The sequence below is a fragment of the Peromyscus californicus genome, unplaced genomic scaffold (genome assembly GCF_007827085.1).
Source record: "Peromyscus californicus insignis strain IS unplaced genomic scaffold, ASM782708v3 Scaffold_23__1_contigs__length_62951481, whole genome shotgun sequence".
Lineage (NCBI taxonomy): Eukaryota > Metazoa > Chordata > Mammalia > Rodentia > Cricetidae > Peromyscus > Peromyscus californicus.
The window spans coordinates 15,251,072-15,277,770 of NW_026294534.1; the positions used below are offsets into that span (position 1 = coordinate 15,251,072).

The 26,699-nt window shown below is 40.0% G+C and overlaps 1 protein-coding gene across 4 annotated transcripts in view; it reads left to right on the forward strand.

Annotated features, from left to right (window-relative positions):
- Positions 1 to 26,699, forward strand: part of Kat6a (lysine acetyltransferase 6A) — an 86,542-nt gene that overhangs the window by 37,828 nt on the left and 22,015 nt on the right. For 2 of the 4 annotated variants that reach the window (XM_052751832.1, XM_052751833.1), the window contains exons 4-10: positions 6,270 to 6,378; positions 11,443 to 11,558; positions 12,066 to 12,147; positions 14,743 to 14,878; positions 16,344 to 16,660; positions 18,744 to 18,862; positions 24,355 to 24,470. In XM_052751832.1, coding sequence (XP_052607792.1) covers positions 6,270 to 6,378; positions 11,443 to 11,558; positions 12,066 to 12,147; positions 14,743 to 14,878; positions 16,344 to 16,660; positions 18,744 to 18,862; positions 24,355 to 24,470 — 995 coding nt within the window. Of the gene's footprint in view, positions 1 to 6,269; positions 6,379 to 11,442; positions 11,559 to 12,065; positions 12,148 to 14,742; positions 14,900 to 16,343; positions 16,661 to 18,743; positions 18,863 to 24,354; positions 24,471 to 26,699 lie in introns of those variants that run through there. The other 2 variants (XM_052751834.1, XM_052751835.1) reach the window with 2 other exon arrangements.

Here is a 26,699-nt window from a genome sequence, read left to right on the forward strand (position 1 = left end):
TATCTTTGGATTGTGTTGTGCCCGAGTGGCTAGTTTTTAAGATTACTATTTGAGTTGCTGACAAATTTCATAAAAAGTTAAGTGAATTTTGGCTTGGGTTTAAGACAGAATTTCCAATAATTTCTAAATGTTTTGGCCCTAATCTTTCTTCTGACATTTTGTACTATGTATTTAGGTAAAACAGCATTGGACAATTTTGTTTTGTTTTGTTTTGTTTTTCGAGACAGGGTTTCTCTGTGTAGCTTTGCGCTTTTCCTGGATCTCGCACTGTAGACCAGGCTGGCCTCAAACTCACAGAGATCCGCCTGCCTCTGCCTCCCTTGTGCTGGGATTAAAGGCATGCGCCACCACCGCCCGGCTGCATTGGACAATTATAAAATCAAAATATTGATTGATTTTGAACAATGTTGAGGAGGCACTGTGTCCTGCACTTTCGGATATCCAACCAAAATTTCATTCTATATGTAAAAAATGAATAAACCTGCCGGGCGGTGGTGGCGCACGCCTTTAATCCCAGCACTCAGGAGGCAGAGCCAGGCGGATCTCTGTGAGTTCGAGGCCAGCCTGGTCTCCAAAGCGAGTTCCAGGAAAGGCGCAAAGCTACACAGAGAAACCCTGTCTCGAAAAACCAAAAAAAAAAGAATAAACCGATCCATGTTACTATGCAAATTTACTTTCATCTTTAATAAATGGCAAAGATACCAAAGAACTGTTTTAAATTTCATTATGATTTACTATCACTAAATATAATTTGTCTGGTTTTTGTATCTATATAACTGGGGTTGTATAAAAATTTTTTGGGCCAAAGGAGGTCACAGTGAAAGGAAGCCCTGACATAAGACAACAGACCCAAGTACAGCTGAAGTACTCGAAGCCCCAGGAGTCCCAGTGCTTTAGAGAGAGGGAGTGAAGGTGAGTGGTGACGATGGATGTCTCACCTTGTAGCTAGAGTTTTTCTCTCCGGGTCCCACCAAGCCCTGGCAGTCCCATAGCCCATTTATAAAAAAAACACACAGACATTTACATTATTTAAACTGTTTGGCCTAATGGCTCAGGCTTCTTGCTAGCTGTTCTTATATCTTAAATTAACCCATTTGTATAAATCTATACCTTGCCACACGGCTCATGGCTTACCAGTATCTTACATGTTGGTACTCATGGCGGCGGCTGGCAGCGTCTCCTGACTCAGCCTTCCTGTTCCCAGAATTCTCTTCTCTGCTTGTCCCGCCTATACTTCCTGCCTGGCTACTGGCCAATCAGCATTTTATTTATACAGAGCAACAGAGCGATATCCACAGTATCACTTAGTTATCCAGGCTATGAAATCACTGTGAGATGACTTTGTAAACTTTACATCAATACACTGTTGTCTTCGTTCTCTTCCCAAGCGAGGTACTATTTTTATTGTTTTTGTTCTGCCGGGTGTTCTGTAGTGTATGTGTGCAGTGCTTAGTGTTTGTTGTGCACTGTTGTCTTAAACAGAAAAATCAGAGCCTTCAGAGAGTTTACAGTTGTTGACACATGTCAGTTAGATACCCATCCACATATTAACTAGTAAAAAGAATGAAGGGAATAAGTAAAGCAAGGAAGGGCCTTGTGTTGTTATGGTGGGTGGATTGCCTCGATGTGTTTAGTAGGGTGTTAAGAGAAAGCCGTATTGACAAGACTTTAGTAGAGATCAGAGAGATTTAGACAAGAGCAGTCAATATAGAAGGGAGCAAATGCAGACAGAGGTCCTGCTTTGGAATATCTGGCTTGTGAAGAAAACAGAAGCAGAGGTGATGGAGAGGGGTGCTGTTGGAAGTTAGAATAGTAGGTGATGAGGTCAGATGTGTGTGGTGGGTAGGATTTAGAGTTAGTCTGCTGCAGATCACACAGGGTCTTGTGGTTCACTTGGCATTTTGATCTGAACTAGAGACTTGTGCTAGATGGTCTGAGGCAGCTAAATCACATGCCTCCCTCACCTTAACTCTTAACAGGTTCCCTCTGGTTGCTGTACTTAATGGACTGTAAATATAGCTGCAGGAATCAGTTTACTTTAATATAGATCATGGCAACAGTAAGGTCCAAGGATTAAGCTTGGACAGATCTATGAACAGTGATTATACAGCATATTGTCTGGTTCTTTGTAGACCTTTACAAGTTGTCTTTATGGATTACCAGTAGTGTTTAGTTAAAGAGTTGATATTTGATTGGATCTGAAGCAGTGCATCAGTCTGTCACACTACTGCTTTCTTTTGTTGGTGTCGTTTTGTACATCCATGTTTTCCATATTTTGCATGTTGAATTTTATTTTTTTCAAATTAAAAACATTTCAAGTTAACATACAAAGTAATTAGTTTCAAAACATATATTTTTCTTTTCTTTTTGTAAGTGTATAAGTGGTTTACTTCCACGTATGTCTGTGTACCATATTGGTGCCTGATCTCCACGGAGGCCAGAAGAGGGCATCAGATCCTTTGGGACTAGAGTTACAGACAGTTGTGAGCTAGGAATTGAACCCGGCCGGGTCCAGAACAGCCAGTGCTCTTAACCCTTGGGCCGTCTCTCTAGCCCCTCCCACATTCTTCCCTCACTACTCTTCCCCCATCCCCTCCCCTTCCTCTTACTGATTCCTGTCCTCTCTCTAGTCTCCTCCTTCTGCTTACATGTTGCATGTATTCCTCCACCCTCTCATGAACACAGTATAGGTTTAGACATATGTCATTGGTTTAATGGAGCAAGTAACAAAGCAGCTAGTTTGTTAGGTCCTACACACTGCTTGAATGACCTCAGTAAAAGTGACTTGTGATGGACAATACCCATTTTGTACTGAATGATTTCTCTTTATATACTATCCTCCAGTTTCGTCCACATTGTAAATGACAAAATTACATTTTTTTTTTTTTTTTGGTTTTTCGAGACAGGGTTTCTCTGTGTAGCTTTGCGCCTTTCCTGGAACTCACTTGGTAGTCCAGGCTGGCCTCGAACTCACAGAGATCCGCCTGGCTCTGCCTCCCGAGTGCTGGGATTAAAGGCGTGCGCCACCACCACCCGGCTGGTATCTTCTTTTTTTCTTCAGCAATTTCTTGTCTGCTTTTTGTCCCCTTTATAACAGTGTCCATTTCTGACTAGTTCTATGTAATGAGGTCTCCAAGTGCAGAGTACAGTCAATATTTTATCTTTCCAATTGCAGTTCTGTACTGCTGGGTCAGGATGACTGTCCCTGGGAAGAAAGGAAGAGGTAGCATATTGGAAAAGATTGCTGAGATGGAGTGTTCTTGAGACATGGGTGATGATTCTGTGGTCATTGATTCCATAATAATTTAAGGAGTACACTTACAGCCTGTATGTTTCCAGTATGTTTTAATTAGAAAGTTAACATTTAAATTTAAAGAAATGAATAAACATTGATAGAAATGTGGTAACTCTGGATTGTCTGAAACAAATATCAGTGGTGATCTGGATATTGGTGTTCAGAATTTAGAAGAGAGAATAGCCTAGAGAAAGATTTTAATGACATCAACAAGCGGATGATAATTGAAAGTACCCAGTGAGATTGAGTGGATAGAAAAGGATACAGAGTGAGGAATAGGAAAATGGATGTCAGAGATAAGGAACATCAATGTTTTCAAGTGTTGGAAGGAAAAAAAAAGGACACCAAAAAAGACCAGACTGAAACATTTGGAAAGATAACCTCACTACATATAGACAGTGCTTGTTGATGACACTAAGAACTACTTAAATATGATCATACATTATTATTATTATTTGTGATATTCATAAAAGTTGTTTACGTTATAAAAACTTGGTCATGCCATTTGTCTTAGTGCCTTTTCTATTGCTGTGAAGAGACACCATGATCAAGGCAACTTACAAAAGCAAGTATTTAGTTGGGAACTTGCTTACAGTTTCATGAGGTGAGTCTCCACATGGTAGCAGGCAGGCAGGTGCGGCATGGCATTGGAGCTGCTGAAAGCTTACATGTTGAAAAAACAATCACAAGGCAGGGAATGAGTGAACTTCCTTACAGTTTCAGAGATATTCCATTATGGTCATGGTGGAAAGTATGGTGGCAAGTAGGCAGGCAGTGCACTCACTGTTGAAGTAGGTAAGGGCTCTCTATCTTGATTCAAAGGCAGCAGGCAGAGTGAGGGGAGTGACAGGGTAGGAGGAGAGAGAGACTGAGACTCTTCCTAGTGACACACCTCCTCCAACAAGGCCACACCTCCTAATCTTTCCCAAACAGTGCAGCCAACTAGGAACCAAATATTTAAATATATGAGCCTATGGAGGCCGTTCTCATTCAAACCCTCACACCATCTGTACTAGTTAGGATTCTCTAGAGTCACAAAACTTATGGAATGAAATCTCTCTCTCTCTCTCTCTCTCTCTCTCTCTCTCTCTCTCTCTCTCTGTGTGTGTGTGTGTGTGTGTGTGTGTGTGTGTGTGTGTGAGAGAGAGAGAGAGAGAGAGAGAGAGAGAGAGAGAGAGAGAGAGAGAGAGAGAGAGAGAGAGAGAGAGAGAAAATGAGAATTTATTGGAACGACTTACAGACTGCAGTCCAACAATGGCTAATTGTGAATTAAAAGTCCAAGCATCTTGCAATGAAAGGATAAATTCTAGAATGACCTTGAACATCTGATCTTGTCTTTGCCTTTCTGTGTTAGCTTTATAGGTGTGTGCTGCCTCTCTGGTTTATGTGGTGCTAGGGATCAAACCCAGGTTTTCGTGCATGCTAGGCAAGTACTCTGCCAACTGAGCTACATAGCCAGCTTCATCTGGCTCACTAACTTTATTGCTCTTTTTGTTTTCCCCCTGAAGAATAAAGTCCAAGACTTGAGAGATGGCTTAGTGGGTAAAGCACTTTCTAGGCAAGCATAAGTACCCAAATTTGGATCTCTAGCACCTACATAAAGGTTCCTACAGTGAAATGGGCATTGGATACAGAATTACCAGAAGTTTATGGGCTAACTACCCTGGAGCAAGCAACAGGAGGCCCTGTCTCAGCAGGGTAGAAGACAAGAACCAAAAACACCTGGAGTTTTCCTCTGACCTTCACATGCATACAGAGATGCATACCTGCACTCAAGCACACAGACACACACAGTGATGGGGGGAAAAGTCATTCCTTTCTTCAAGTGTAAATTATTTTTAGCCTTTTTGGTTTTTTGAGACAGGGGTTCTCTGTGTAGCTTTGGAGCCTGTCCTGTAACTTGCTCCATAGACCAGCCTGGCCTCGAACTCACAGAGATCTGCCTGCCTCTGCCTCCCAGTGCTGGAATAAAAGGTGTATGCCATCACCGTCCAGCTATTTTTATCCTTTTTAAGGGTATAGTTGATACATAAAAAATTGAAAATATTGGACTGGAGAGATGGCTTAGTGGTTTAGAGCACACTGCTCTTGAAGAGGACCCAGGTTCAATTCCTAGGAACTCCATGGTTGCTCTTAGCCATCTTTAACTCTAGTTGTAGAGGATCTGACAGCTTCTTCTGGTCTCTCTAGGCACCATATGCACATATATACATATGCACATATAATCATATAGGCAAAGCACTCAGACACTGAAAAATCTTTAAAAAGAAACATAAGTGGAAAATATTTGATGTGTACATTTTATTGACTTTGAAAGATCAATTTCTTCAGTTTTACAGAGTGATTTAGCCTTTTTTCTGTTTTGATTTGTTTCTTTCCATTTTTCCTTCCTTACACAGAAGCATTGTGTTTAAAACTGGCTTTAGCAGTGTATACATCAGAGTCCTTCCTATTGATACTACCTGTATTGCCTTCTCTCTGTCACAAGTAGGGGGTGGAGGGAAGCACTTTGGGGGAGAACGTAGATACTTTTCTTGGCTTCTTATGCTCTTGTCATTTGACTAGCTTACCTAAGTGCTCATAACAGGAGTGTAAGAAGTGCTGAATGTACCCTGTCTTGTTCTCCAAATCACACTGTCAATTTCCCTCTTATGCCAGTCCTACATAGAGTAGTAGTGTTTATTGCTTGTTTCTTAAAGTACTTAGCTGTGCTCTGCCTTACATGCTTATGTATATGATTTTTCCAGGGCACATGTATCCCAAGTATGATCTGATCCTAGATATAATTTGTTTGTGCTTACATCTTGGGTAAAAGCAAACTTTATGAAAACTTACTGAGTAGGAATTTTAGGAAGAGTGATATAATTGTCCCAAAGTTATGTAAACTCAGAATAGAGTGTAAAACTAACTTTAATTTTATGTTCATACTAAAAAAAAGTACTAGTAGTGGAATCAATTGTGTTTTTCTCTGCAGCCGGTTGCTGAACCAATACCCATCTGTAGTTTCTGTCTTGGTACAAAAGAACAGAACCGGGAAAAGAAGCCTGAGGAACTCATCTCCTGCGCAGACTGTGGCAATAGTGGTAGGTGGTTCCGTTTGCCTTCTGACACATCTGCAAGACAAGGAGAAGGTTGCTGAAATGAGTCGGTAATCTTTAAGCCTTGCCAAATGCATGCAGGCTTTAACTTAATTCTGGTTTGCGGTAACTGAGTGGAGCTTTTACACTACAGAGGGATTTGAATAGCTGAATTGTTTAATTAGCTTAATTCTGTTTCAGGTGTTCTTAGTAAATGTTCTGTGAACTTACCTTTTTCTGATCTTTATATTTTATTATTAAGTAACTGTTTAAATCACATGGTTTAAAGTTGTTTGTTTGTTTGTTTTAAATAAACACAATTCAGGCTGATGAGAAAGCTCACTGAGTAAAGTACTTGATGCACAAGCTTGAAGACCTGATTCAACCCCTAGATCCAGTGTAAAGATTTTAGCTCAGTGTGCTAATCTGCATTTGTAATCCCAGCACTGTGGAGTGGGGACAGGGAGGTTCCTGGGGCTTGCTAGCTAGACAACCTAGCCTATTGAATGACTGCAGGTCAGTGAGAGACCCTGTCTCAAAACCAAAGTGGAGGGCTCCTCAGGAACTGCAGCTGAGTGAGGTTAAACACCGTCCTTCCCCTCACGCAGTGTACCTGTACACTTAAGTGTGCACACACACACAACATAACTCCTTCCTTTCTTGATTTGTCTCAGACTTGATCTATAGACCCAGAAAGAGAGCATGTTTGTTTTTCTGGATTGTCACATTGGGCTGTTGCTGACACTGGGGTTTATTGAGCCTATGAAATCCTGGGCCTATAGAAAGATTTTTCCGAGTCTACTAATTTGCTAGTTCCAGAGATCTTCTTGCTCTACTTTTTAGGAATGCACAAGACTTTATAGGAAGGCTTTAATGAAGCAGCAGTATCTTTTATCATTGTTTCATTTTCAGAGTTTAAGGTTTAGCTTTGCAGTACCTGCTCCTCACCCTGGCAGTGGAACCCAGGGCCTTACTCATGTCAGGCAAGTGCTCTACCCAGTGGGCTGTCTCCCCAGCTCAGGCTTTTGAGTTGTTATTTACAGAAGCACTAGCAGAAGGTGGGAATAAATCTTGAGTGCTGAGAGACCACATACAGTATAGTATCATAAACAAAAGTGAACTCTGGGTAGATTTCAGAGTGAAACACAAAAACTATTAAAACCAGAGTTGATTAGAAATTATCATAGCTTCCATTCCAGTGACTATTTTAACTGTATGTAAATGTTCATGGAGATGTATAGACTTTGGGTCTGGTTAGTTTGGGGATGTGAGTTTTTTGTTTGTTTTTGCAAGTTTTTTTAAATGTAAAAGTCTATAAAAATAATAATAGCTGTTATCTATTGCTACAGAATAAATTAATCTAAGACCTTGCAGCTTATATCAATGACAGACATTTTAATTTTATACTGTTTCTGTGCCCTGGGAATTTGGAAGTGGCTTATCTAGGCAGTTTGACTTGATATCTTATATGAGGATATACTTAGGATTTTAATTGGTGCTTCAGACACCTAAAGCTTCTATGGTGGCTCATTTACCTGACTGGCAAATTAAGGGTATTGCCTGGTAAAAAGAAGCCTCAGTTTTTTTCCTTGTGGACCCGTAGATAAGGCTGTGTGAATATCCACAACATGGCAGCTGGCTTTCTCTAAGCACCTTCCATAAAAAACAAGGAAGAAGCCGGGCAGTGGTGGCGCACGCCTTTAATCCCAGCACTCGGGAGGCAGAGCCAGGCGGATCTCTGTGAGTTCGAGGCCAGCCTGGGCTACCAAGTGAGTCCCAGGAAAGGCGCAAAGCTACACAGAGAAACCCTGTCTCGAAAAACCAAAAAAAAAAAAAAAAAAATCAAGGAAGAGTCTTGAATATCTTCTGTAACAACCTTATAGAAGCTATGCTGTCATTCCAACAATACTGTATTGGTTATACAGATCAACCCTACTTCAATGAGAGAACAAATCTACTTAAGAGGGAAAGACTGGCCCTCACAATGATCAGGGAAGAAAAGCATGAGCATAGTCAAATCTGTAAATTGATATTTTCTAAAATATTTAAAAACATATTTTGTCGTTTTTTCCGTTGGCACAGAGGCTGTACTTTAATCTGCTGCTGTTTTAGCCAACAAATGTGGCTCTGCAGTTACTGGGCTGCTCCTCTGGCAGTGGCCTGGCTGCTCAGGCCTTGGCTTGGTGGGAATTCTGTTCCTGCAGGCGCCAGCTATGTTGCTGCCACCAAATACAGCTTTTAGTTAAATCTCTATTGTTCTGTTTATCAATACGACTCAGAAGACAAAGGCTGGGGTGAAAACCTGCCAGCTCAGAGAGGCTGAGTAGCAGCTAGCAGACCTTCTTTCTTTGCCGCCATCTAGGAAAGAGAGCGGTCTTCCTATCCGCCAGAATCTACGCTACACTAAGTCCCTCCCTAGTACTTCGATCATCAAACTGTCAGACACCCTATGATTCTCTGTGATTACTTTCTGTCAATTAATTGCTAACTCGGCCTCCTGACCCAAGATTGATTTTTATTTAATTAACACAAACTCAAACTTAGGGTTCATAGTGTGATCAGATATCCCACAACAGTACATAACCCAAAATAAAAAGAGCAAGAATAGTTTAGGGGAAATAATTACATTCGATATGGGAAAGATCCAAATGCTATATGAGTTAAAAAAAAATACATTTCTAAGCGTGAAGTCTAAAGAGTCTGTGAACAAGCAGCTTATGCAGAGAAAATTGTTGAACATATAAAAAGAACTTCACCTACAGAATGACAGGAATGCACGCCAAATGGTAGGAAAACGTAGTTTTTAGAGTTTAAAACAGTGTATATTGAAAGCACAGTGCAAACTTCAGAGGGAAATACAACAAAGTGTTCACACTTGGTTAGTGGCACTGGATGTTACACCATGACTTTTGGAAACGTTTGCCTATACATTTCAACCAATAAAACTGAAACATGTCTTTACACTCACCAGTCTTACTTCCAGGAGTTGTCGTCCTCCTCCTCCTCATGGTGTTAATTTAAAATAAGCAAACTGTAACCATGATGTCTTGGTTAGGGTTGCTATTGCTAGGATCAAGCGTCATAGAAAAAGAACTTGTGGAGGGAAGGGTTTATATCACAGTCCATCATTGAAGCCAGTCAGCCCAGGAACTCAAGCAGGGGCCCTGGAGAACACTGCTTACTGGCTTGCTCAGCCCGCCTTCTTACAGCACCTAGAGACCTCCTGCCCAGGGTGACACCACTCACCACATTAATCGTTAATCAAGAGAGCAGCACCGCATGTATTGCCTGCCCTGCAGACAAGTCTTATAGAAACATTTTCTCAATCAAGAATCTCCGTTCCAAGATATGTCTAGGTTTGTGTCAGGTTGAAAAACCAACCAGTAAATATTTAACAATAGGGAAATGGTCATGCGGGTGATCATTTATCAAATCAGTAGCATATAATCAGTTTAAAGAATAAGAATATGAAGTTTACTAGAATTAAATAATGAAAAGCAAAACAGAAACTACACATTCTATAGCTGTGACTTTCAGCTAGTTTTAGAAAGGAAAGTAGAACATGAAAACAGCTATTATTAGAGATGATGTATGTAGGCCACACTTCTTCTGCTTTTCTTCAGTGTCTGTGTTTTGATGACAAGCTTACTACCTCATAAAAGAGACAATTCTTTACAAATGGAAAAAAGAGAAAAGATTTAACTAGCTCTTCTCTCACAAAAGAAGAAAGATAGCTATTCAAGGAGTGGAACTAAAGCTTTTATCTGATTCTTTTATCAATAAAAACTTGGGTGTCAGATATTGGAGTAAAAACCTGATTGACTGAAGAAGTGCCGGAGAAGCAACTGGTGACCTCCCCCCCCCCCCCCTCCCCTTGATCCAAAAGGGCTGAGAATCTAAGCCCCTCCCTACTACTTCCTGTGTCTCTCTCTCTGTCCCGGGTCCTCTAAAAACTATGGCTAATTTTGATCAGCTAGTAGCTAGCTCCACCCTCTAGTTCAAGGTAAACTTTATTGGCAGTCTCAGGAGTGTCAGAGTGCAATCAAAATATCCCACAACGTGGATACTGAGTCTGAAAACGAGAATCAACGTGATAGTAACTCATGGGAGAGAATCCCTTCCTTCCCAGCACTCCATCCCTCCAGCTGCTGTTGCCTCTCATCTGGGACAAATGCTACTTTTCTTTTAGATTTAGCTGAAGTAGCTTAAACCATGAGCATGGAATTGCTTCAGGTTTGGTATTTTTATCCTATATTTTAAAATTATGATACTAAACTCAATAAACAATGAGCTCATAGCCAGTGAAATGGCTCAGGGGGTAGGGAATTTATCACCAACCAGACAACCTGAGTGTGATGCTTGAGACCCACAAGGCAGAAGGAGAGACCTGACTCCTGTGAACTGTCCTTTGACTTTTTTTCCTGCGTGTGTGCTCACATATGTGCTCACAGAATGAGGACATAAATAACAATAACAGTAATAATATTTGGATTGGCAAGATGGATTAGCAGGTAAAGACACTCACCCTGAAAGCCTGGTGACCCCTCAGAACCCATGTAAAAGTAGAAGGAGGGAACTGACTACACAAAGTTGTCCTCTGAATTCTACATACCAACTGTGACACACATGTATGCAGCCACAAATAATTTAAACTGAGTATAAATGTGAATCAAAAATCCTCCTTTAAAATATGTACATAGCTCTATTTTCTAGGGTGTTAGCAAAATATGTATAAATAGATTTTTGTGTGTTCTTTCAGAGGTGGCCTGGGCATATTTGTATTCATATAAATACCAGCACGTGTACAAACATAATAATTTAATACAGGCTCAATACAAGTTTGGACATGGTTTTTATACTTACATTGTGGGCAGATGTGCTAAATCCTGTTTGGTTTAGGAAAACTGACTTGGAGTGCCAAGTCTTGATGACACATTATATGGCAAGCTTCCAGGAGCATCATGTTTTATCTGATATAGTTAAGATAATTGCCATTTTTCTACCATTTCTTTAGTATCATTACAAAATAATTTTTGATTTTTCATCACTGAAGTGTTTTTCTCTTATTAGGTCATCCATCCTGTTTAAAGTTTTCCACAGAACTAACAGTGAGAGTGAAGGCCTTACGGTGGCAGTGCATTGAGTGTAAAACGTGCAGCTCCTGTCGTGACCAAGGCAAAAATGCAGTGAGTATCTTGCCTCTGCCATGGCTAGTCCTTTCAGTACTCTTTTCCAGGTAGATAATCATTAGTTTGGAATACTGTTCTGTTCACTTGGGCGTAGACTGTTCCGAGGTGATTGGGAAAGCAAGTTGGTCATATATTTGCAGAGATACTAAACTGTTTTCAAGAAAGCTTCCAGTTCTTTTGAGCAGTATAGAGGTACTGATTTATGAATGTTTTCTTCCTAATTACAAATCATCCTTTTGATTTTTATTAAGACAGACCAGGGTTAGCTCTTACCTGGCTATGAATGTACGAAAACATATTGAACCTGTAGTTTTTCACCAAGATTGGATGATGCAAAACTTTCTGCTAACTCAGACTGTTTCCTAAGTTAATACTGATTAAGGAAAATTTTATTATGGTAGTATTTGAAGCTTCTCAGTCTCAATAAGTCCTGAAATTTTTCTGTTTCCTAAGGTTAAGCAGAAATATCTTTCCCTTTTTTCTTTTCTTTTTTTTTTTTTAAAGGATAACATGCTCTTTTGTGATTCATGTGACCGAGGTTTTCACATGGAATGTTGTGATCCACCACTCACACGGATGCCAAAAGGTGAGAAGTCCTTTATGAAAATCAAATAACATTGCTGAGAAAGGGTGTTAGTGGAACCCCATTTATCTGATGTTAAGATAAAGAAAATAATTGATTCTCATTTTGAGGTTGTATAAATAGACAGTTGACATCTTAAAGGTAGAATATACTTTCTGATAAGCTTGTTAACATTTTTTTTGTATTTATGTTCACTTATTTTCAACATTGCAATGTCTATGAAGGATGAAATAGTTTATGTTTAAATATTTGCTAGTCTCTGCTAGAGGCTAAAATACTTGACTCATGTAATACCTTGAAATCTGTCTTTTTTAAAGGAAGAGATAAAATTGTACTAGGATATGTTGTTTGTGGCACTGCTCAGTACTTTTCAGGGTCCTAGACTCAGATCTGATTTATTCAAAACTTAAAAAAAATTAATCAAATAATTTGTGACCAAATAAGTACCCAAATCATAAGGTACAGCTCAAGGCTATTAGATTGTTTTGACACTTGTTCCTTAAAAAGGTGTTGGTCGGGATTTAATTGCCATTTGGTTAGATTTCCATGGCGTACAATTTGGTTATGTGTTTATAATTTCTTTAAAAGACAATGTCAACCTTTGTCTAGTGGCACAGAGCTGTAATCCCAACTTGTGGAGAGTCTGAGAGACGGACATCATAAATTCAAGATTTGCCTGAACAAAGTGAATTCAAGGCCAGTCTAGGTTACTTTTCATGACCCCCATTTCTTGTTTTAGAAAGAAAAAAGGTGTAGAGAAATAACTCAATGGGTTGCAGTGACAGTCTATTTCAGTTTAGGTGACACCCCTGTTTTCCCCACTACGTGTGCATAGATTGTATTTGAACTCTTGATTATGATCTGTGTGCTTCCTCAGTCTAGCACCTGTAGGACTTTGGATACTGTCTGCTCAGAGGTGGAAAGGGACTCAGCCATAGTTTACAGCCACTTAGAGTTCTTCCTTCAGTTGTCCTAATGCCACCCTGCTGTCACCTTTGGAAACACCCTAAATAGATGCATGAATAACCTGCTCTGTTTTAAAGACAGGGTCTCTCTGTAGTCCTGGTTCTCCTGGAACTCAACTCTGTAGACCAGGCTGACCTCGAACTCAGAGATCCTAAAGGCGTGCACCACCACCACCTGGCATGAATAACTCCCTTTTCCTCTCCTTTGCATCTGTTTGAAGTTGAGATATGAGGCTATTTGAGAATCTTTCAAGATAAGGAGGATTTTCTTAGGAGTTCTTTCCTGTGCATTTAACTTCTACAAAGGGGATTTAATAGTAACTTAAGGCAGGAAAGATTTTACTTTGAATTTATTTCAGACTTAAAGAAAGCTGGCAAAATAGAGCATAGCTTCCTTATTAGTGCCCCTAACGTTATCATTTTACAAAAGCCATAAGACACAGAATCCAGAAAGTCAGTGTTGACATGATTAACTCTAACCAGAAGCCTCATTTGAATTCTCTAGATCTATTTAGGATCTCACACTTAGTGTCATACTACTTTGATTGTCTTCAGCTTGTGATAACTTTGTCTTTCCTGACCTTAACTTATTTGGAGAGTACTAGTCCGTTATTTCACTGAAAACCCCTCCATTTATGATTAGATCAAGTTTATAAAAATTTGACAGTAAGATGATGTGCTGCATTTCCTAGTGTATCACAGCAGATACATAGTAATGATATACCTTACTACCAGACTGTTAATTTTGATCACTTAATTACAGTCAGAGAGAAATCTGACAGGTTTTCCCTTTTGCCCACAACTGGCAGCTCAATCTTTCTTGCCTGTGTTGTTGCTAATGTGGTATTTGCATAATGATGACTGTCTCGTCCACCGTTCTTTCTAACCTGACTAACTGAAATTCTGACTTAAATAACTGTTACCACTTTCTGAAACATTATTTATTAAATTACTTTAATCATTGACAACACATGAATTTTCTATTCTATGGATGATCAATCATTGCTTTAATCATTTGGCCATTGGAAACACCTTCAAGTTGACTGCTGAGTCCTTTTGACATAACTCTATGAGTATTTTCTGGCATTATAACATTATAAGATCTTTCAAACTATTAGATTTTCTCCTTCCTTGTCCTGGAATCAACCATTAGTCTAAGAAACCTGGCTTTTTTTATTGTAGGATTATAATTCGGAGCTAATATCTGGGTCCTACTTGTAGATCAAAATTTCTTTCTTATTCCCTCCCCCGCCTTTTTTTTGGAGACATGGGTGTCTCTGTTCAGTAGCTCTTGCTATTCTAGAAGTCAATATGTAGACCAGGCTAGTCTGGAACTCAGAGATCTACCTGCTTCTGTTGATTAAAGGCGTGTGCAGATGCACCCAGCTAGAGCAGAATTTTTTGACTTGAGAATCAGTGGCTCCTGTCCATTTGCAAGCTTCAAGGGTGTGTATGAATTTCTTTTAGCTGTTTGTAGATGTTTATATGTGTATGTTTTCATGTCTTTTTTTTCTTTGCCAGAAGCATTTCATTCGATTTTCACATTAGTCCTTAACCTCGAGAGGTTGGGGTATCTGAAATCTTTCAGTATATTTGTAGCTACACTTTTGTATAGAATTTCATTCTTTTACAGGCATGTGGATATGTCAGATATGTCGACCTAGGAAAAAAGGACGAAAACTTCTACAAAAGAAGGCTGCGCAGATAAAACGGCGCTATGCTAATCCAATAGGACGTCCAAAAAACAGGTTAAAGAAACAAAACACGGTGTAAGTTGTACTTATGGCAAGGTGAGGGGAGCAAAGGATAGGGCTTTGTCTATAGTGTAGGAGTCACTTGCTTTCTTATACAAAAAGAGTCCCATTGTTATACCTGGTACTTTCATGTGACGTGCTTACTTTTACTGAGCCCTTAATAGAGTGCCAGGCAGGCACTCCTCTAAGTGCCTTGTATGTTCAGTCATTCAGTTCTCCCAGCCACTTAATGAAGCGTAGATGCTGTCGCTACTTGATTTTTTCAAAAGTGGAAGCTAAGGTACACAGACGTTAATTTGCAAAAGTTATATAGTAAGTGTTGAACTGGAATGGAAACCTAAGTCCGGCACCAGACTGATCCTTGACTTTTCCTTATGCTGCTGCTTGTGTAAAAGCAGTAAAGGAAAGCCTGGAATTGTGTGACTCTTTCTGATGCAGCCTCAGCTGTTCATCAGTAGACACAGTCAGGTCACTGGGTCAGCTCCTACTGAGGTGACAACCAAGTCCCGTTTCTGTGTTTTCCTGAAAAGAGGAATATGTTTTCATCTTTTATCAAAAAATCATAAATTGTAGACTGGGAAGTTTCTGGAGGTGTTGGGACAAGTTTCAGTAGCTTTCTGTCTTTTAGAAAAACCTTTATAGTAATTCACCTTTTAAAAATGTTTTCAAATCTGTAAACCTCTTTTTAGTCTCAAGAAATTTGTGTATCTTTTCTACACTTAATACTATCTTATAGGTGATATAACAGAAATGAATGAGCATTAGCAGAGTATATAAAGAACCAGTATTCTAGTTGATGGTTTTCATCTTAAATCAAGCTCTAATTTGCCTTTTAAAATGATCTTTTGATTTCTGATCTCCAGAGAGTGAACCTGTCTTTGTTTTTAGAGGTAGAGGTATAACTCTTTTGTACAGTGATCACCGTATTAGAGGATGTTATAACCTAGAAAGGTAGTTGTTCACTGATGGAACTCATATTTACCAGAGGAAGACAGTGAGATTAGAGATGTAGTTCATCTTATGTATATGACTAGTAACAAAAGGGTGCAAACATGTCTTCTAACCTCTGTTGTAGGGTTCTTAGCCCTATAAGCTAGGCTTCCTGGAGATGGATGATGGTTCTAAGACAATATTACTGATTATAGTTTATAAGTTTTCTTTTCCCCTCCTTCCCTCCCTCCCTCTCCCTTCCTCTCTCCTCTGCTCCCCCTCTCTCCCCTGCTTTCTCTCTCTTTCATTCCTTTCTTTTTGACAGGCTCTCAGTGTGCAGTCCTGGCTGTCCTGGAATCTGCTATATAGACCAGGCTTTCCTGAACTCATCACAGAGATCCACCTGCCTCTGCCTCCTGAGTGCTAGTTTAATATAAATATATACTTAAAAAATGAATCTGTTATTTTCTGTTTATATTTTATATTAGATACAAAGCTTATAATGATGTCTTTTTAATAGTTCTATTTTTTTCCCTGTTTGATTCTTTAGATCAAAAAGTCCCTTTAGCAAAGTGCGAACTGGTCCTGGAAGGGGTCGGAAACGTAAAATCCCTATCTCCAGTCAATCAGCATCATCATCAGAAGAAGGATATTTAGAGCGAATAGATGACTTGGACTTCTGCAGAGATAGCAATGTCCCCTTGAAGTTCAACAAGAAAACCAAAGGGCTCATTGATGGCCTTACCAAATTCTTCACCCCTTCTCCTGATGGGCGGAAAGCCCGTGGGGAGGTGGTAGACTACTCTGAGCAATACAGAATCAGGAAAAAGGGCAACAGAAAATCAAGCACTTCAGATTGGCCCACAGGTAAAAGTTTGAACCAAGCTTAGAAACAAAAATATTCCAAAAGTGTATTATTTGCATTAACACTAGTCATTTACATTTCATTGTGAAATTTATGGACAAGCCTGGTGGCATGGACCTGTAATCGTAGCACTGGAGAGTCTGAGGCAAGAGGACTACATGTTCAAGACCAGCCTGGGCTACATAGGGAGACTCTGTGTCAAAACAAAAATTGGGTATATATGAATGTATTAAAGGTACATACTTACATAATGCTGTGGCAGGAATTAGAGCCAGAGGGGAAGCTGCAAAGTGTAACACTTGAAGCACCATGGCTTTTCCTTTATTCCTGGAAGGAAATTAGAAAGGACAGTTGTGGTTAAACTGCTGTTCGTTTATATATGATTTTCTACTTTAGATCTTGGGAAGTATATGTGTAAGTTTTCACATGTTAAACAGGGAAGGAAGGAGGTTCCTAGGTAGCTTCAGCCTGATGTTTAGACTGACTTCCAACTTCAGGTCAGAGGAATTTGATCAGCTGCCCTGATACTTAAAGCTTTAAGCAAATAGTAGTCTCTGTAGTGAGGCTTGAGTTTAGAGAAAATAACCCTGTCATGGAGTTGAAAGGGCTCTGAGAAAATTTTTGTTTGAAAAATAAAAACAAACTGGATTCTGGGGACCAAAGTTCTAGGATCTTACTACAGGAGAGGGTGCTTTTTGTTTGTTTGTTATTGTTTTGTTTATTTATTTATTTTGAAGTTTTAAGAGCTTACCTACTATATGAAAATTTCTTAATTTTTGTTTCCTCTCCCAAAATGTCCCATGAACAAATGGTTGTATTATCTGCTTCTTTGTTCCTGCATATGTGAATGATTGACTGGTCCAGGAGAGAAGTCCTCATCGCTCTCTGATCCTCCCTTTTCTGGCTTAGTGACTTGGCTTTTCACCAGAGTGGCGATCAGTTACTGTTTACATTCAAGACTCCATGTTAGATTATAGATGAGCTTCAGTTGGAACATGTTTATCCAAGAAGATGCGCAGTTTGTTTAGGTTAGACTTACAAAGAAAGACTCCTAAAATTTGCGTTGAAAATGGATTGTTAGAAGAACCTCCTGGAAACTTAGAAATAGAAACTGTTCTAACAAATATATAACAATACATAGAGAACTAACAATAAGCTTTAATCATTGCTGCATTTGCTTTAATAGGCTCTATGATTTTTATTTCTGCATTGTAAATATTAAGGAACAATTTGTGCATCATTTTATATAGCGTCACAGAATGTAATCCTAGGTCTATGCCTGCATCCATCTGTATTGTGCACTAGGGGGCATTAAGACTACTACTTGGTTACCTTAGATTGTACTGTCTTTTCGGTTTGAGAATGTTGTCGTCATCCTTGAGTTTTTGTCTCTTTTCTTCTTGTACTGAATGAATAACAGAGCCAGTGTATACAGTCAATCTGAAAAGAACTGTCACTGATTGGTCTTTTCAGCCATACTCAAAGAGGAGGTCACCAGCAGTGTCATCTTCAAATGCAAAGGATAATGAGCTGCATAATCCCCATACTCCCTTCACTAATTATTTTGCCCAGTTGAGGAAGAGCCATCATTTAGTGGATGATTATCATAATTTTTCATACTTACCCAGAGGATTATCATCTGTGGTCCTCAGGTTTGTGGAGTTTGTGCTTTAACAGGGCACCCAGAATGTGAAGGGAGTTAGTATTTCCTGGTATCAGTCAAGGTAGCTCTTTTAAGACTATGTGCTGATTGTTGACACAGTAAATTCCTGCTAGACGTGTCAATAGTCACACTGTTTTGAAATAAAATTTCTTTTCTTATACCCTTTTCTTGTTCTGTCTATTGAAATTAATCTTTTAATGAATTTAAACTTGGTTATGTCGTATTTTTTGGAAGATTTAAGACAATTTGGGATTTTCATCAGAAGGACAGTTTTCTTAATACTTGAGTAATGTTTCTGAGAGTCAGTTTATTGCTGTCCTTTTCTTGGGTAGTACATAAGTAATATTAAGGTCTTCAGACTGAAAGCTCATATTAAATTGAAGACAGTGCAAATAACATGTGAGTCCTTTCTTTATGTGTAGACAATCAGGATGGCTGGGATAGCAAACAAGAAAATGAGGAGCGCCTTTTTGGGAGCCAGGAAATCATGACGGAGAGAGATATGGAATTATTTCGTGACATCCAGGAGCAAGCGCTGCAGGTAAAGTTGCACAATGAGGCTGAGCAGTCAGGGAGCTGCAGAGCACAGGAAACAGGACTGACGGTGTGGTGGGGAAAACCAAAGGAGCAGCTTACTGAGACTAGATGTGGCTCTGCAGGTGTGCAGCTCTTCCCATTACAGGTTCTCGGCACACTGCAACTCCTTCGGTTTGCCAAAAATTGCATTGCTTTGATTACCAATGTTAATGGAGCACACTATGTGTATTTTCATACTGTATTAAGTAGAGTTGGTTATTTCACTATTACTATTTTTTGTGTGTATGAATATCTTACCTGCGTGTAAGCCTGTGTCTCATATCCATGTTCCCTAGAACTGGAGTTACAGACAGTTGTGAGCCACCATGTGGGTGCTGGGAATCAAACCCAGGTCCTCTGCAAAAACCATTGCTCTTAGCTACTGAGCCAACTCTCCAGCCCTCAGAGAAAAGATTTGTTTTGATTCATTTCAGAGATTGTAATCCATGGTTTTTTGGTTATATTGCTTTGTACTGGTAGCTGTGTGAGTGAAAACTCTTTAGGTTAAGAAGAAGAGAGAGAATGGCAGGACAGGGGTCCTAGTAATCCCTTAAAGGTATGCCCAGTGACCCAACTTCCTTCTTTTAAGCCTTGTGTATTAAGGATTCTTTGACCTTCCAGTAGTGTTATAAATCGACAGCCAAGTCTTTTAACATGTGGCTTTGGGGAGACATTTGAGATCCAGACCATGGCAGTAATCCTGTCTGTACGTTTGCTTAGACAAACAGATAGTTCTTTTGCATTCTTGCCTGTGCTCCACATTAGATCCATTAGCAGTGGATTCAGAACGTGTCCAGGGCATGACTGTTGCTAATTGCTTCAAAACCACCGTATTTGGCTTGGGTATTACGATAGCCTCCAGACAGACCCTCTGGCCTCCACTTTTCCTTTGCCTCCTGCCTTCAGTCTCTAGTCTGTTCCTTACACAGAGTAATTATTGTGTGACCTAAGTTGGATTGTGCCACTTCCCTGCTCAGAAAACCTCCAGTGTCTTTTAGCCCTACTTAGAATTAAAAAACAACACCACCACCACCACCACCACCAACAGAAACCCACCCCAAATCTGTATCCTTAACTTGAAGGTTTAGGGGTCTGGTGCACGCTTGCCTCTGGCTGCTTTCCGTCCACCCTTGCCAGTGTTCTCCAGTCCCAGGAACCTTCTTCCTGAGGTGCAGCAGATGTAGTCTTCCCTTAGGACTCGATGGCCCTCGTCTGGATTGTCCTTTCTGATGTCCACAGGCCTAGTGGATTGACTGTTTACCTCCTCTAGGCCCCATGTTACCAGAGAGGCCGTCCCCAACTCAAACTAAAGATGACACTGTCAGCCTACCCATTGTGTCACTGACTTCCCATTTCCTGCTTGTTTGTCCTACATAGTGCTGCTCCTCATCTCTGGAATGGATTTCATTTTACCTCTCTATTTTGAGACAGGGTCTCACCATATAGCCCTAGCTGGCCTGAAGCTTACTGTGTAGACCAGGCTGGCCTTGAGTTCAAAGCCTGCCTCAGCCTTCTAAGTGCTGGGATAAAAAGACTTGTGCCCCCAGCACTCGGGAGGCAGAGCCAGGCGGATCTCTGTGAGTTCGAGGCCAGCCTGGGCTATCAAGTGAGTTCCAGGAAAGGCGCAAAGCTACACAGAGAGACCCTGTCTCGAAAAACAAAAACAAACAAACAAACAAACAAACAAACAAAAAAAGACTTGTGCCACCATACTCAGCTTGAATTTATTTATTTCTAGAATTTAAGTATCTTAAGAGCAGATACTTTTGTCCTTATTTACTGCTGTAAACTGATTGATTAGACTGAAGTCAAGGCTTTGTTTAATGGATGGACGTTTGAATGAATGTTTCTGCTGGGAGAAATAGGATGAGAATAGGAGTAATGGGTATGTGAAGAAAAAGATGACTAGAGAGAGTTAGTAGGGGCTCCTGAGCCTCCCAGGACAGCAGGTAATAGTAATATGGCTAGTAGTATGTTTGCTTCTCCTGGGGTAGTAGGTAACCTTCTACAAAAGAACAGACTAACTGTGTGTGTGTGTGTGTGTGTGTGTGTGTGTGTGTGTGTGTGTGTGTGTGTGTGTGTGTGTGTTGTTCCCGGGAGAGCAGGTGCCAGTCTACAGACAAGCTTTTCTCTCTGGCACAGTGTGTCTGAGGAGTCAGGGAACTGGCATGTGCCTACAGGGAAAGATCCAGGGGAAACAAAGGGTGTGTGCATGCGCACGCTCGCACACTCACTTGTGTAAAGGGATTTAGTAGATTATCTTACACAATAGGGGTTGGATAGTCCACTAGTGGTCATGTGCAGGCTGGTAGCTGTTTAGTCCTTGAATATGGATGCTTTAGCAGTTCTAGTCTGGTATTAAAGGTCTAGAAGATTCCTGATTGCCTCATATTCAGTCCACATTGGAAAACTGAAGAACCTGGAGTCTCCTGTCGGGGAGGACTTGTAGCAGCCACCACCTAGATGAGCAAAGACAGGCAGGCAGCATTGCTTTATTTCTCTGGTTTCTTTAGAGTTAGGCTACCTATTGGGAAGTCCTGCCCAATGTGAGTGTGAAGGGTCTCCTCCTTCAGTTAAACTCCTCTGGAAATGCCCAGTGGACACACCCAGAGTTGTATGTTTCCTAGGTGGTTCCAAATCCTGCCAAGTGGGTGACCAAGATTAACCATCACGTCCAGCACTTTACTGTTTTATTTTATGTGGTGCACACTAGGCAAAAGTGAGAATGAACTCTGAAGACTGGCAGGCACTCCAAGAAAGGGGTGTATTTCCACAGCAATTTATTAAACTTGTGTCTTGCAATAAGGACATAAACAGCTAGATATTGTATGTCTAAATCATTAGCAATTGAAGTAGGAATGTATAGGAATTCTGATGTAATGATCTTTCTCCATGAGATTGATGGATTTAGAATATGTCTGGCTTTGTACTAAATATGCAGGTAAAGATACAGACTCAGGAACTTTCAGTTTGTATTCGAAACTTTGTGTCAGTCGTAAGGGACACAATGGCAAATAATCATAAACACGAAATACAAAGTGATAGTAGAAAGACAGGAGGAATGCAATGAAAGATTTTAATATGGCTTCCTGATCCACATTGCTGGTGGCTGTGTTCAGAAGATGTGTAGAAAAAGAAGATATTTTGAAAGTAGTGATCTCAAGATTGAAAAGACAGTCAGCAAGGCAGGCAAAAAGCTGTGAGAAGAGTGCTACAAGGGCATTGCCTAGACAGTGCCAGGGTCAGAAAAAGGAGTTGAGGAACTCGGTTCAGTATGACTAGGGGATGAGTAAAGATCACACAGATGAAACTGGAGAAACAAGCCAGAAGTTAGGATTTGGGGTTCTTAATCTTGAATCTAATGTTTTGGGAAGCCCTCAGATGGAATAGCAAGATCATATTTGTATTAAGGATTGTTTTTTCCTAGGCTGGATGTGTACCTCAGTTGGTAAGAGTGCTTGCCTAGAATGCACAGAGTTTTAGGGTTTGGTTCCCTGTACCACATGAAATCAAATGGTGATGGTACATACTTGTAATCCCAGAACACAGAAGGTGGAGGCAGAAGGACCAGAAATGTTTAAGATGATCTTGTAGTAATTCAGTAATTGATTGGGCCCAGTGCAAGTGAATGGGTGAGTACATGTATAGATGCTACCTCTTCCTGCAGAGCCTTGTTGTCTTTAAACCTGAGTGAGTGGAAAACCCTTCCTCTGAAGACTACACAGGGGAATTGAGGTGGTAAAGTACATAAGTGCATGAGCGCATGTGCCAGAGCATTGCACAGCGCCAGAAGTGAAGGTGTGTGTAGGCAGAGGGCATTCTGGCTCTTAGCTGTGGTAATGTGTAAACAGTTGTACTGGAACTGGATCTCCACATTCTCATCGGGTATCCGACTAGAGGAGCACCGGGTGGCCGATGGGAGGACTCTGCCATGGCAGGTTGCATCCCAGCAGGTGCATGCTTCAGCTTTCATACTTCCTAGTTAATCCAGACCTCAGGAAGCTTAGCTTTAGGGTTGGTGTTTGGTCATTCTATTTTCCTATATTCCTTCTGTTGTTGTGAACTGCAAAGGTAGATGAAAAGATCTTACTTTGGAAATGAGAAGACTCAGAATCCAGAGTGCAGTTTTAAAGAACAGCCTTTTAAAGTCCATTTACTAACTTGTATTTTCATCCTTTGTGGTGGGTTTCTGTATTGTTTACAGTTGGAGGACCCTGGTACTCCTGATGGTACAGTGCATTTTATCCAGCTAGTAGAAGATGATCGTCTTTTGTTTTAAGGTCTCAGGAAGAGCTTGGTCTCTCTTGGCTGTATTCCAGTGTGAAACCTGAGCTAAGTCCCTTGGCCTTTGAGGAAAGGGATGATTAGGAAAGGGGAAGGAGGGAATTATCAAATCAGATGTGCTGAAGAGGTTTCTTTCTTATTAATGAATTTCATTCAGACCATAGCATAGAGTCTTCATCTTTGTAGTTTTGTTATATGTGTATCTGTGGGTTCCAACAGGGGGCTTTTAATCTCAGTGTTGAAGGATAATTTTGGTTTTCTTTTGATGAAGAGTTATTAATACTTATATCTGGTCAGCCTGAATTGTAGTCCCGTCATTTTCTTGGGTGGCTTGATACTTGTAAAATGTCTGTGATGAACTCATACATGTATATGTGAATTTGTTGTTAGATAGTATGCAGAGTAAATCAGATTGCCTTTGCATTTACTGTTTTATACCTGAGCTTTAGAAGCAGCTTGTATTTGAACCTCTGGTATAGAAGACAGGCAGGTCATCAGGGCTATAAACCCTACTCCTTTCTTGACAGTACACTTTAGGTTATTACAGGAGTGAGGGGAACATCGAGACTGCATTTAAAGACAGTAGGACAAGATTGCCTGTGTAAAACAAAGTGTGATTTTGTTCAGTCTAACTGTGCGCAGCTGCTAGTGAAGAAAATCTCACATGTGGTGCAAATTGAAGACCTTTTTGGTACTTGCTTGGTCGTATTATTTTTGTATTATTCTTAACTATTTACTTTCCCAAGACAGGAAACCCTTCTTTTCTGTGTGTGCTTATGTGATCAGTGTAGGTCGTTTGTTTTGTTGCTAGCCCGGGGAGTAGTCAACATCCTGCACTGCAGTGTCTTTTAATAATTAAATTGTTAAAGGAGTAGGCTTATTTGAGGAAATAAGTGTCCAGTGTCACTTAGCAGAAAAGTCAGTGACAAAAGTCAGTATAACAAAACTACATATGGTTTTAGGAGGTTTGCTAGCATTTTATTTATTTGAGCCTGCCATTTAAAGATACAACTTACTTCAAGACTTGTTAGCTTGCTCTTGATTTCTTGTTCTCTTATGGGTCCTGAAAAGACAACGTGTATATTTAGGGCATTATATTATTATTATTTAGTTGTTGTTAGGTCAGTGTATTTGATTTAGCTAACTTGTTCAGTATTTTTCTTGATTGCACAGAAAGTCGGAGTAACTGGGCCCCCTGACCCACAAGTCCGCTGTCCCTCTGTCATTGAGTTTGGGAAGTATGAAATTCACACCTGGTATTCCTCTCCATATCCTCAAGAATACTCAAGGTATGTTTTGAGAGCCCTTTGCCTTTTTTTTATAAATCCCTTAAGACTTTAAAACTAGAAGGTATCCAGTGGTGGTTCATCCAGTTCATCTTTTCACATTTGAAAGAGCTTTCAAATGTCTGTAGTAGTAGTGTGCTTCAAACAGCTGCTTCATTCTAGCTAGCTTTAGACATCCCTGACTGACACCCATCTGAAGCTACTGTTTAAAACCATAAACCATACTAAATTGACTGACTAATATACTGTGAGATTATCTTTAAGGTAATATTATGAATAATAACAGTTAAGCTGAATTTATTAAGAAAAGATTAAATTATATGCAGGTATGATCCATTTGTGTGTGTGTGTGTGTGTGTGTGTGTGTGTGTGTGTGTGTGTGTGTTATGTGTACATATAAAAGGAAGGCAAGAAATTCATCAACTCCTACAGTACTCTATTACTCAGTGATTTATTCTTTTGGAGTTTTGAATAGCTATGATCATGTATAATCAAAAAGAAAAAGGCTAAACATTTATTTTCTTCATGATGTTTTAAATAAGTTATCATTTTAAAAAGTAATTTTTATTACATTTGTGTGTGTGTGTGTGTGTGTGTGTGTGTGTGTGTGTGTGTGTGTGTGCGCGCGCGCTGTAGCATACATGTAGGAGTCAGTGGACAAACCATGGGAGTCAGTTCTCTCCTTCCACCATGTGGGTCGTAGGGATTAAACTCAATATTATTTTACCTGCTGAGCCATCTCATTGGTCTCTGTTACCATTATTTTAAAGCAAGTTCTTTACGAGCTTTCTCTGTCACAAGTATTAATATGTCAGCTGTCCAGAGATTACAATGCAGTGAAATTGAAACCACAAGCCCCGTGACTCTGCTACTTACGGGAGGAGTGGATGCAGAGAGCCAGCTCTTGGTGAGAATACAGCCATGGACTTTCGTCTTATAAGGCAAAAGGATTCATGAAATTGTTGCTATTAGAACCATTTGTAAAGAGGCTGGTTCAGTGAAGGAGTAAATATTGCCAGCAGAAAATAACCAAAAAGTATAATGAGAATCATAATTAAAGGCAGAAAGAAACGGGATAGGAACTATGCTGTGATATCCTCTTAGAGCAGAATTTTAGACATTTCCCATATAGTTCCATATTCATTGTAATTCCTTTAGTTCTCCATGAAAAATAGCCAGCAACGTAATAGTGTCTTTAGTAATTTCAGATTTTTTCTGTCCTTGTTTTCACTCTTACAGATACATATTTAAAAACTAAATTTTTCTACTTAGTTGAATTCAATGGATTTACTTGTGAGTTCTTTTTGAGTTGAGTAAAATGCTTAGAGATCTTAGTTTTTTCTTTTTAATGTGTTTGTGGTATATGTGCCTTTGTGTATGCATGTTCACGTGTGTGTGGATGCATATACAAGCTCCTGTGTATGCGAGCATGTAGAGGCCCAAGGTTGAAGTAGGAAATCTTCCTGTATGATTCTTCTCCTTACTCATTTGAGGCAGGACCTCTCAATAGAACCCAGCTCACTCAGATAGCTAATTTCACTAGCTATCTTGCCCAGGGATCCCCTGTCTCTGCTGAAGTAGCAGGTGGGCAACCAGTCCCACCAGGCAGGTATCTTGGTGGGTTCTGGGTCTGCACTTCAGTCCTATTGCTTGCATGGAAAGTCCTTTCAGTTCTGGGCCCTTTTTCACATAATAAACCTCTGTTCTTAATTTTGGTGGTCCCTACTTACTGTTTTATACTGTTACTTCTAGATTAATTTCTTAGTAAATACTTTTAAAACAAAGTCCCATAACATGCAAAAACTTTGTAGCAAACAAGAAAGGATCCTGAAAGAAAAAATTTAACAGGGGTGATAGGATTGAACTTTAGGTATGCTGCACAAGATCCAAGTATTTATATATGCCTTGTGTGTTAAGTCATCTTTTCCTGGTTCATGCAAACAGGTAAACCAAAGTAAAAGAACACCAGGGAAGCCATAGTATATAACCTGAATGGGGCCCAGGCAAAAACCTGACACCTGGGTGGCCTCCACTCAGAGATTAGCTTCATGATACTCTTTTTGCTGTGAGGTCACCTTGAGGTCTTAATAAGGCCAATTCCCATGTAAGAAAGTAGCTTAAGAAATTCCACTGCCTTTTGATTCTCTTCCTGTCTTGATTTGAGGCATAGACTATGAGATTACTGCTTGAACCAGATTTGCATAATCTCCATTACTGAAAAAGAAGCTAAAC